General features: G+C 50.4%; 1 protein-coding gene across 1 annotated transcript in view; it reads left to right on the forward strand.

The window, feature by feature from the left end:
• Positions 1-7,019, forward strand: part of ARL3 (ADP ribosylation factor like GTPase 3) — a 30,390-nt gene extending 23,371 nt beyond the window's left edge. Inside the window, exon 6 of the mRNA XM_050338638.1 lies at positions 2,931-7,019. Coding sequence (XP_050194595.1) covers positions 2,931-2,978 — 48 coding nt within the window. The 3' untranslated portion in view covers positions 2,979-7,019. The remainder of the gene's footprint in view (positions 1-2,930) is intronic.
• Positions 7,020-12,613: the final 5,594 nt, after the last annotated feature.

Consider the following 12,613-nt stretch of genomic DNA (forward strand, 5'->3'; position numbering starts at 1 on the left):
CAATGATTCTGTGTCTCAACAAAGCAGTGCAAGGACATCTATCAAGATCTAAATGTTACTGTAGGGACTGTACTTTCTTCACAGAGCCATCTTTTAAGCATGCAGATATAGGGACAGAGTGTGTAGGGACAAAGGATGACAACAGTTGACTCCTTATGGACTAGACTCTTTCAAGCTCTGTTTCCTCCTTCCCGTGTGCCTTTCCCATAGCAGCTCTTTGTGTTTGTAACAGCTTCCCTGGATTTCTCTAGCTTACCAACATTTCACCCTGCTTCAGACCTTCGGTAGAAAAACTGCAAACATACCTTTTCGTTTCTTTTGCTTTTCATTGCATTTGCTATTCTCCAAAGCATTCGGGACACTGCAGAACAACCCCAACAAAAAAGTTGCACCAGAAGCTGTGGATGTAGCTGAGGAAGGCGTCTCACACATACCTCTTGCATACAGCTGAGCATGTTAATTTTCTCTTTATCATCACAGGCAAGCAGAGAGATACTTATGATTAAATGTGATCTTTTCTGTCAATTAACTCACGCCAGAAGAGGGTTTTAAAAATCTATTCCTGCTTTAAAAGTTTGGTGACCTACTTACGTATTTCAAGCCTGTTTGGAGTTCACCTTTCCTCTTGCATTTTGCTATGTCATTCTTTTGCCCTCGTTAAATGCTTCATGCAGCCAGGCTCCCAGCCATGGTAAATCCCATCATAAACTCTGCTTTATGACCCTCGCTGCGCTGGTGCTGAAACGGTCTGTCTTTCCCCTTCCCAAGCTCCCCAATGGCAGCAGGCAGAGTTTTAATCACTGTGAATTCAGGTTGTGGTCAGATTAGGTAGAAGATAGGATGCGTGTTTATTGTTTTGCAGTGATGTATTGTTTCTGGGATTACTGTGCTGAATAGCAGAGGGTGTCAGCTGATATTTATTACTTTAAGCTGTCTCAGCTGTTCTGGTTCAGCAAATAAACCTACATTCAAAATGAATGAGGAGCTCTGCCTGCCTTGTATGCCATGATGTGTGCAAATGTGATTATTGCTTCCGAGGCAGGGGAAGCTGAAATCATTGTGGGAGCATTTTTATTTATTTAGTTAGTTTTACTCTTTGCAGGCAATCATGCAGATTTCTAAAGCACACAATCAAGTCAAAGGCTTGACACCTCTCCTCCTAGCCCCATTGTTAAGCCCTGGCATTCCTCATGCTGGGAATCACTCCCTCCCTCTCTCTAAAGTGATAAGCTTTAAACCACACTATTGATTGCTTAAGGCATTACATGTTTTACACCTAGGTTATCAGTGTTATTGAAAGAGGAAGACACAAAGCTACTGGGCCTTAAAATGAATCTACCGCTCATCTTTTCCCATTTGCTCTGAGGATTTCAGACAATTTGTTTTACAGTGATCTCTGCTGTGGAGATAAATAAATGAAACTGGAGACCTCAACCCTCCCCAAGGTTAGAGTTAGAAGTGTTATTAGAGTAGGGCCTCATGTGCACCCCAGCACAAGCTGGGCTCACTTATTCTTTATTTAACACAGCAACAAGGGCTGATTTCAAAAGTTGCTGCTCCCCTTCAGATAAGAAGTGTCACATAGCACAGTTATCAAGGTGAATTGGTATTTTCAAGTGAGAACCTCTCTGCTTCTGATTAAGCCCTGAGGACTCCCTCTCTTAACTCTTTAGCTCCCCTCCAATGTGGTCACCACCTTTGTGACTGACGGACAACACAGAGGCACAGCAGTGGGTTTCGGCTCACCCGAAGGGCCTGCCTTGCTGTGCCTTTGGCCACCTGTCCTTGGGGAAGTTGAGGTGCTTGGCAGCCTTTTGGCAGTTTGGGGACAAGGGTGCAGGAAGCCAGCAACTGCTACCATGGGGCTAACAGCAACGTTGGCCTGAAGGCTCTGATCTTTCTTAGGGTCTAATTATTGTTTTAATGATCCAGAAATGACCGCTGAACATAATACAGTGAGATTCCCTGCTCTGAACTCTTGAGGTGACAATTTGTCCAATTTCCAAATGCAAATATGTGCTGCTCCCCTCTCATCCCCAAAACCCTACCTGCCTCAGCCTCCCTGTCAGCAGAGATACCTCCTAGGCAGGGTAGAAGTAACGGACTTGATGGGACACAAATATGAGGAGACCGTGCATCTTGCGCTCTGTTGTGCATGTCTCCTAACAGATAAATGACAGGAGCAGATGAAGTGTTGCTGTGGCTTTCAATAGCATATCCCATTCTGGAATCTCAGCAATAAACTCACAAATTGGGTATTCACAGCACAAGTGTTGCAATCCCACTTGCAGTGGTCAGAAAAGTCACGCACACATTTTACAGTCATACCTTAAAGAGCATATCAGCCTCTTGAAACATCATTACTTTGCTTCTCACTGAATCCCTGTGGGACCCCTGAGGGCCCATTTTCTGTGGGGGCCCTGAAGAACAAGAAGTAGGGTCCAGATCTGGGTATTGCAGTGACTTTCATGGATCTGGATTTCAAGGCTTTCAGATGAGCAGAGAATTAGAGCCGTATTCTTAACAGAGAACTGACTGTATAACAAACAGTTCCCTAAAATCCACAGTGTCAAGATTACTTGCCCGAGATTACACAAATCATCTGTAGCCGAATGTGGAACTGAGCCTTCATCTGCCACTGATGTACCTTGACTGCAAAGTGATCCTTCCTCGAAGGACCTACACATAGCGACGTGATGAGAGGATGATACTTTTTATGGTCAGGTGAAAGATTTAATGACCCCTGTGTGACAACATCTACTGAGCAAGGAAGCACTTATTTTTTTTAACCCACAGTGGTTTTGGGCACAGAGGGGCAGGCAGGGGTTCTGTGAGGAGTCCGAATGTGGTGCTTGCGGAGTGGTGGTTGGGTGGGGTTGGGGGATTCCTTTTCCCTTCGCTTGACTAACATTACCTTTCTCTGTCTGAAGGACGGCATGAATTGGGTGTGCAAAAATGTCAGTGCTAAGAAGAAGTAAAGCGATCTGAGCTGCATGGAAATGGAGGAGCGGTGGGAGCAGAATTCTAGCCTGAAAACACTAATTTGCTGCTTTCTGACCAAATGTTTTTCCATCTGTGCACAGCTACAGCTGTTAAAAAAAAAAAAAAAAAAAAAGAGAGAGAGAAAAAAAGGGAACAACATCGGTTTAAACCTACTGCTGGATTTGGAACTTGACCTGCTCTTTAGTATCATTTTTTTGTCCCAATAAAGGAATTACATATTTCCTCCCTATGCATAAATAGTATTAAGTGTCTGATTAGCAAGCAAGTTTGTAAGCAGAAGCAAGATTGTGATTCAGTGTGGAGCAGAGGGAGTGGTGAGTTACTGTAGTTGCTTAGATGCGTAGGACCTGCCCTATACGCGTGGCTGCTGAGGACACGCTCGGGTGTCAGTCACAGCTTCCCCTCAGTGACAGATAAAATGCGGTTGTGTTACCAATTGTGGGTAGTTTCTTAAAATAAAGCTGCTAAGGAGTCATTTGTGTAACAAGGGTAGAAGACTTCCACATATTCCTATAGCCATAAAAGAGGAGTTTGATCATAACGAGGCACTGTTGCATTGCGACACCGCCGTAGAAGGGAGAGAAGGGTTATATGTGTATAATTGAAGCTCTTTACAGTTGGAATAATGCAGGATGAGCGTGCCTAGGGCTTTTCTCGCAGCTGAAGGAGAATTTAGCCCAGCGTTTCACCTTGAGCCAGCAAAAACGTGGTTCCTCCGTTCAATAAGTTCCATATGTGAGATTAGTCTTGATGTTGAACAATCCCTGTTGATTTTCCCTTGATGTTAAGGCAACTCTGCAGGAAAATGCAATTAAGTCCATGATTACTTTCTAGAATGAGATATCAGGTCCCAGGTTTCCTTTTCTGAAATGTGCAAAATGTATTCTCCTACCCTGCCACTTCAGCAAAGCCTCGCCTAGCCCTGCCAGGGATTGAGGGACTGCCCCACAGCAGGCTGGCTGCCCAGTGCCTGAGGTCCTCCCGGGCCCATCCTGGCTGTGGATTGCCCTGGTGGAGGGTGAGGATCCCGATGAACGGCAGATGGGAAGTGCTCTTTAAAACGAGATTTCATTCTTTCCTGAACTGGCTTTCCTCTAAAAGGATGCAGTTGCTGAAATAGGAAAGAGAATGTGTTTTCCACCTCCTCGCCCCCAGTTCAAATCTAGCCCCGGCTGACAGTGAGCAGGAACGATTAGCACGCCAAAGCAGCCATGTCCTGCATGAAGCAAGCTTGGTGACTCCTGGGCCAGTTTCTAATGCACAGATGGTAAAATAATCCCACTGCCCTGCTTGCCAGCTTTGTTTGCTGCCTGCCTGCGAAAGGGCAGAGAATGACTAGGGACTGCATTACCCCTTCCACCTCCTGGAGACGGACTGTCGGGCAGGATGGGGAAAGCTGCATGTACTAAAGCATGTGGCTTTACCACGCGTCAGCGAGTTGACTCATGGACCCAGGCAGACGGCTGACACCCCTGGAGCTCCCAGCTCTTTTTTCCTCCCTTCCCCTGGATGTCTCCACCTCACGGCACAAACATCTGCACTGTACGTGAAGCAGCCCCTGGCCGCCTACGTGTTACAGCTTGGCAGATTAAAATCATCTGGGGCTCATTCCAGGTCCCCCCATACATCAGGATGTACAGTAGCAATTCAGGGTTGATCCGCGTGTAGTTCAGCTGTCTGCTGTGGCTGGGGGCAGAGGGACAGCTGGGACAGCAACTGCTTTAGCAATCCAACTTTAATCTGCCTGCGTCCGTGAGTCAGCACCCTCCGAGTGCATCTGTCTCCAGCACGGAGGCAGGACATGCCTGCTGGAGAAGCACAGCCTTACTTTAAAATCCAGACGACTGGGGAGGGGGCGGGGAAGAGCGGGCTCGAGTGAGCTGTTAAGCAATCGCTAATGACACAAAGTGACACAGCTCCGGCTGTGCATGGATTGAGTAAGGAGTCATAAGATGAGATGTTCGTTTAAACACAGCTTGCTCGGTGACTCCCCAGCTGCAATGGCTTATCAGAAATGCTGCAGATTTGGGCATGGCATGTTCCTGGGTCAGCCCAAGGAGGAGAAATTCATCCCAGCATCACCTTTTCCTTGCAATTAATGCATTTGCCTGATGCAAGTGCTGTAAAGAATTGCAGCCCTCTCCTGTAGGCACGCCTGGTGCTGCTGAGTAGCAGAGCTTTGTGACAGATACTCCTGAGCTTTGGATTTGCCCACATTGCATGCCAGATGCAGAGGGAAATGCTTGGGTACCTATCCCCTGGTCTGGGCAGGACAGAGCAAAGTCCCCTTGGGGACTCAGGCACTGATCTTTCTCCCCTGCAAGGGACTTGAGTTGGTGCTTTCCTGCTCCCTACTTTTTTAGCAGTGGCAAATTTACTCTGTGACACCCCACCTGTGCCACAGTTGGCTTCTTGGAGCTGAAAAGCATCCAGGAGGGTAATTTAAGTCTCACATTGGTTAAACTTGAAAATGTGTGTAAAATAAATATGTAGTAATTTTCCTATCGCTTTAGTTGGGAAGGGAAAATTGCCTTATTGAACTCAGGATCCAGAAACATTTGCTGGCTCATTCATTATGTTTGCATGTAGCTGCACGAATTGGTTGCGTGCATCTGTACTGCCAAGAGTGTCACCTGTAATCCAGCAGTTGATTTGGTTTTCCTGAGCAAGGTAGTAAGAGAGGAAGACCATGACAGAGTGATCTGTTCTGGGAGGAAGGAGGTGGAGTGTTAAAATGACCATATCTTGAGTGTATCACCCAGCAGTGACGGCTGAAAATGCTCATTGTATTGTAAACATTTCTCTGTGCAACCTGGTGAAAATGTAAAAGGATTTGAGGTTCTGTTCACTTGCTGCTCCTTACCTGAACGTATTTACATTTGCTATACCCTCTGCAGGGCTCACTGCCCTGGGCAGCACCTGGCTAAACACCACCTGCACAACTGCCTGGGGCCAGCCAGAAGCGCCTGCCCCTGATCAGTGCAGCCCCTGCCCCTCTCCCAGCCCTGCTCTGTTTACAGCAATGGCACACGCAAGGCTCTGTCCTTCCAACGCTGTCGGCTTTGCCCTCCCTAAAGTGAGGCTGGGGGAAGCAAACCTCTCATTGGTATGGGTGGAGCTCTGCCACACTTCGCATCAATTCATAGATTTTTAAAGCCAGAAGGGATCGTTATGTTCCTCTCTCCTGACCTCCCGCATAACACAGCCCATTAAACGCCATCCCTCCAGTGGTGACTCACGGCTGAATTAGAGCCCCTCTGGTAGGAAGACACCCGGCCTTGATTTAAAGGCTCAGAGTGACAGACAGACCCACCCCAAGCCTCCAGAAGTTTGTCACAGGGGTTAATTCCTCTCCCATGGGGAGTTTGTTGTGCTTCACTTTCACATCATTAAATCTGATTCTACCTTTGTGATAGATGGAAAGATGCCTCTCCTGCTCCTACCCCGTTGTGTTCCCTGGAGGGGAGAGGTAGTGGAGAAGTGACATTCTCCAAGGGCACATCAGAAAACATGAGTCCAAGCCCTTGCTCTGACCATGAGCACTGGGTGTGGGGATTCATGTCCTCCCCTGGCTGTGGCTGCGTCCCCCACTGCAGCTCTGATGGAGGATGTCTCTCCCTGCCATCGGAGAATGCTTCCCAAAGCCTCTTGCAACCTTCTCCCATTTTTCCTACTACCAATAATGTTTCTGGTACGTTAATGACTTCTCTCTCTGTCAAAACTATAACTGGTCACCAGACTCTTTTTTATGAAGTGTACTGGGATGAGACCAACCCACTCCAACTTGCCTCCTGCCCCACAGGTTTCACCCTTCTCCAAAAGCAAAAGGTGGTGGCTGTTGCATTCCTTGGGCCGTCTGGGTCCACACAAGCTCTTTCTTTTATGTTCCCTTTTTGAATTTCACCAAAAAGGGATATTTGCAATATCTGGTCATGTTATTACTCAGTGTATAATTTAGATGTCTTTGTCAAAAAAAAGAAAAAAAGGAAATAAATTAAAATTTAGTAGAAAGAAAACTGGTGTTTGGGGGTGATCCTTTGTTCTTTGGCAGGTTCCTTTTCTGACAGCCATAAGCTGAGAATTGCCTCTTCCCAAGGAGCCCCCAGTCAGTCTGTGAAGTTGCTGTTCCACTGTTCCCCTGTCTTCCCATCAGAGATGATTGCTGGTGCTAGAAGTGATCAAAACTGTTGGAAGAAGCTTTTTCCTTTGGATTTTCACTTGTCCAAAACTATCAGAAAAAGCCAGCAAGAAAGGCAAACTTTGGGAGGATCTTCTTGTTTCAAAAATCATGTTGAAGGTTAAAAAAAAGCATGCCTTGAAACACATTCCCTGCTGACCTGGCAGGAAAAAGGAAGGGGAAAAAGGAAAGCAGCAAATGATTTGGGTTTGGTTCAGCAAAGTGGGGTTGGGAGGGTGTTTGGAGGGAGGGAAGCGAATCTGGGGTTGCTTTCCAGCTAATCTGACTCATTACTGTTCCTGCTACACCAGGACAGGCCAAAAAGCGAGAAACTGTTAGAACTCTTTAAAGCATCAGCTCCCTCCCTGCATGGCTGGGATGCCTGGAAGGCTGTCAGAGAAGCTGGAAAAAAAACATTATAGATGGTCACACTTAATTTCTTTTCTCTCTTTTTTTTTTTTTAAGGCACACTTTATACTGAGCGCTGTTATTTTTTCAGCAAAGTAGGAAATACTTTTTCATCTTGTTTGCCTAATGGATTGGATGTGAAAAATATTTCTCTGGCAAGTGAACACCCTGAGAGTTGTTTGACTTGTCACAACGTTATGTATCGGCCCCTGCGGCCCCCGGCCCCCGAAGCCGCCGCGCTTCCCCTCTCCTGTTGCTGTTTATGGTGGGACACACCGTAATTTATGGCCAGGCTGCGTGTGACCTTGCATGCGTCTGCTCGAGCGAACCGCAGCTCCCTTCCCCGCACAAGCCCCGCTTTGCATTCACATGATGAATTTAGTGCTCCCGGAAGGACAAGGAACCGAGTGGATTGGATGTGGGGAGGGGAGGGAAAAAAAAGAAAATAATAATCCAAGGCCTGCAGGAGAAAAAAACACTGAGATTTTTGTTCCTCTTTGAGCAGTATTTCCCTGTTTACGGCCTTGCACCCCCCTGGATGGCTGCCTTTATCAGAGCAGAGAAATGGTCTGCGGACACAGAGCTGGAGATATCAGCCTCCACTTTCTCGCCCTGTCGGTATCCCCCAGCCGGGAGTGCTCTGCTGGGAACACATCCATGAGGGGCAGCCGGACCGATGGCCACGGCCATACTCCAGCCGACCCGCCCGGGCACCCACCCAGGCACTGCGCTGGAGCTTCTTTTCATTTTATTTTGTTTTGTTTAAGTGGAAACAAGCTCCCACCGCAGCCTCGTGATTGGTTCCTGCTGAAATGGCAGCTTCGGGCTCAGTTGGCTGAATTTGGGCTTGTTGGATTTTTTATTGCAATCTGTTCACTTATTTCCCTTCCCAGCACCGACTGGAAACAAAACTCCTGTAAAGCTGCGGTCGGGCTGTGCCCGTTCTGGGGGACACCATCAAAGGCTTTCTGGGAACAGCGCGGGGTGGGGGGTGCCCGCTCTGCATTTCCTATTTAGCTGCTGACCAAGATGAGTATCTGTATCCTTTTTAATGGGAAAAGGGAAAAAAAAATCCTCAGAAGAGGAAGGGTTGGAAGGAGCCCCTCTGCTTGCAGTGTGACTGCATGGCTCCAAGCGGCAGCCCTACGAGTGGCACAGCCTTGAATAAATAACCCTACGAGGAAGGGGACCTGCTAGGTAGGTTAGGCCCCATGTCTGAGCTGCATTAGGAGATGGCATGAACACCCTGCAAGTAAATCACCTGGATATTCTTAAATAGGTATTTTTAAATAGGGTTGTCCTTGCTGCTTGGCTTTGCAACCTTTATGCTGCTGATAGGAGCCAAAGCCTGCAACCTTTAACGCTCCTCTGGCTGGCAGGAGCTTGGGGTGCCAAGGGGGCCACTGCTGGGGGGAGTGGATCCCCCCATGCCGAGAGCATCACCATGGGCTGGGGACACTGTTCTGTCTCCAGCCTGTGACAGCTGGGTCCCAACTGACCAGGCAAAGCCCAACAACTTTGGGTGGCTGAGCCAGCTGTCCTACCCCGGCTCCATCACCCTCCCTGATGTCAGACAGGAGGATTTATATGTATTTTGGGTTCATTTTTATAGCTGGCACCTGTGAGGCCAGCGCCAGGCAGGGATAACCAAAGGGGCCACACTGCGGGGGGCTGGGTAGGTGATGCAGGCACAGAGAGCTGGTCTGGGGAATGGGGAAACAGTCATGGCATCCTCTCTGCACTTGGGGACCGTGCGTGGGTGTGGGACTGGGCAGGGAGCTGGAGCCTGACTTACGGATGCTTTTGGAGCCAGGGTAGGAGCCACAGCTCTCGCAGCCCCAGGGGGGTTGGGGGGACGCTGAATTGGGTGCATTCAGCGCGGCACAGCTGGTGTGGGCTGCGGGGCGGGGGGGCCGCAGTTGCTCCTGACACTTTTGCCTCTGAATGTGATGATAAACTCCCTTTCCCGATTAGCGCTGATCCCTCTGCCTCCAAAACAGTTGGCCCTAATGAACATACGGCCCAACAGCTGTAAGCGGTTATACATATGCATGGATATATATATTTATCCCCCCCCAGCCCATCCATATATACTGGAGATCACAGCTGTTGCTATTCTTCCTTGCAATGCAGATCAGACGCTCTCTCTCTTTGGAGTCTTACTTGACCTATTTTGCAGGCGCAAGATTTTTTGTGATGATGATTTCCCCAGTTGGTGCTTTTGATTCTGCCTGAAACATCTTGATTGAAGGCAAACAATGGCAGCTCCGGCAGCCGGCAGTGCCCCGCACCCACGCGCCGCCCCGGCCCCGCCAGCCGCCACGCGCCGGGGGGGCCAGGGATGGGGTCCGGCCGACAGCGGCTGCCGGCTGGTCCATCCCAACCCATCTCCTCTGATGCCGCTTCCCCGTGCCCGCAGGACAGGGACCCTGCCACATGGCCCATCACCTAGGACATCCAACCTGGACCTTGAGACTTGTGCTGCTGTCCCCATCCTCTGCTCAGCTGTCCCCTGCTCAGCCCAAGACCAGATGGGGAGACGACGCCAGAACTGGCAGAGATGTGGAAATCCCAGTGGCTGCTGTATCCCGCAGTGCAGTGATGCTCTGAGCATCCCACGGGTGATGGAGACCTTTGAAGCCCTTTCTGCAGGGAGCCCCAGCCTCCGCTCACTGCTCAACATCACGTTTCAGGGCTGTGAGGAAGCCTCCAGTGTCCCCACAGCCTCCCCAGCCACACATGGTGCCCCAAAGAAGGGCCCCAGAGCCACTGCATCCTGGCAAGGAAAAGCGGCCATCCGGGTGCACACAAAGCCATTTCTTGTTTGGCATTTTCGTTTGAAGTGTGTCCTTCATCTGGGTTTCTACAGCAACTGGGAAGTTCCTATCCTGGCCCAGCTGGAGGCAGTGAAGCAGCTGGGGGAGTGGAGCAGGACAGCAGGAGGCGAGGATGGGGGGCGGGAGGGGAAGAAACCAAAAATAAGTTTTTGAGAAGCAGGGCTGCACTTTCTGCTTCCATCCTGGGCCCAGGGCTGCTGCAGCCGGGACAGGACTCCAACCCCATCCCCTGTGCCTCTGTCCCCAGAGGCAGCGCAGCCAGCTGGGGCCAAATCATGGGGTGTAAAACACCAGCCTTTAGGGTCCCTCCGTGTTAGGGGTAGGCTGATGTGTCCCACCCTGACCAGCCCTGGTATGGCTGCATCCCCTCTGCCAGCCTGAGTTAAAATGAGTGAATTACCTTAGAGAGCTTAAAAGAAAACAACAAAACCCAATGAGCCACCAGTGATTCATCTTAGGCAGTGAGTCTCTTCATTTATTCATTACGAGATAATACCCAAATCTGGCTAATTAATATTCCTGCATATTTTCCAAGGGATGATGAGGTATCTTAAACATCTCACTGAGATGGGGTTTCATATTTAGAAGGTTGATGTGCAAACTTAAATTGACACCATCTAAATATACTCTCATGTTTAAGCATGGGGCTTTCACTCCCAGGGTGCCAGGGGCGTTTCCCTGGGCTCACACCCTGGCTGGAAGCAGGACCTGGGGCTCAGCAGGTGGGACAGTGTCCTGAAAAGGCTCCCTCAAGGCAGAGTGTGATGTTGTGTGGTCCTTCTTTCCACAAAAATGTGAGATTTCTGTTTGCTTCGGCAATGGGAACAAAGTTCAGCAGGCACTGACCCACCGGTGGTCATGGGGTCAGCAGTGTCCTGGGGCGAAGGGTTGGTGCAAGCACCCACACAGCTGGACATGCTGATGGGTGCCAGAGCGGGGCCTGCAGCTTCCTGCCGAAACCCTTTTCCAAGGTTAAAAATAGGACTTGGTTGCAAACTGAAAGCCTGGTTTGCATTCACCCTCATTATGTTGATTGCTTATTTACATGTATGCAAATGGAGGAAGAGGCAGCGGCTCTTCCACCTGGCGACCCCTTGGCGTGGCAGAGCCTGAACTCCACTGCGTAAATCCCTGCTGTCCCCTCCCCAGGACTGCCCTGAAAATGAACCATCAGCCCCTCCTGACAAGCTGATCGAGGGATGAGGCACAGCCCCGTGCCCTGATGGCCGGTGGCGCGGTGGTTACAGCAGGCGTTGCCTCTCCCCTCACCCTGCTCCACCAGATGTGCGTGTCCGGCTCCAGCTGTTTCTCATCATCCTCCCCCGTGCAGCACCGCCGGCCTCGGGATCCTTTTTCCACCAGGCCCCACGTCCTTCATCAGACACCAATTTGGTCTGCCCCAGCTGCTCATTTTTCTTTCCGCCGTGTGACATGTTTTCACCTGGCTCCTAATCCGTCTCTTTCCATTCACAACTCGAGCTGTTTATGGATGTGCCTCTGCTCCCCCTGCGTTCCCCCACACCCTTCCGGACAGAGCCATCCATCAATAAAACCTTGCTGTGCACCCGAGCATCAGCACCTCCCCTCCCGGGACACCATTATCCCAGCAGGGCCATGGACACACGTTCCTCCCACACCCCCACGGAGCCACTGCCTTCCTCCTCACCACCAGCAGCACACGGCGTTGGATGGCACGGTGCCGCAGGAAGCCGGGACACCCGGGACACCAGAGGCCTCTTCTTGGCTGGGAGGGGCCAGAGGGGCTGTGGCCCCAAGGTTTGGCAAGTGGCACCCACTGTTTTGGGGCTGCTCTCTCCAGCAAAGGGTGCGAGTGGCCCATCCCTGGGAGCGTCCCAAGCCTTTGGGGGTCATCCTGTGGGGTGGGGGCTGTGCCTGTGTCCCCCTGTCTACAGACAACAGGTGCTTTAATGCCTGCCCTGGCCGGCAGCTGCTGCTCTCACAGCAGGAGGCAGCTGTGCCAAGGAGGAAGTGGATGAGGCGGAGGAGGACAGCTGGGGAGTCAAACCTGGAGGCACCAAAGCATAGGGGACACGGCTGGGGAGCACCCTGGGGTGGGGAGGTGGCCCTGGCTGTGCATTGGGGACCCCCTTCCATGGGAGGGACGTCACTCATCCCTTCTGTGTCCCCATGACCTCTGGGGCTCTTCCTCACCACCTGGCAGTGGGCA

Source organism: Myiozetetes cayanensis, unplaced genomic scaffold (genome assembly GCF_022539395.1).
Source record: "Myiozetetes cayanensis isolate MyiCay16 unplaced genomic scaffold, myiCay2020 scf10, whole genome shotgun sequence".
Classification (NCBI taxonomy): Eukaryota; Metazoa; Chordata; class Aves; order Passeriformes; family Tyrannidae; genus Myiozetetes; species Myiozetetes cayanensis.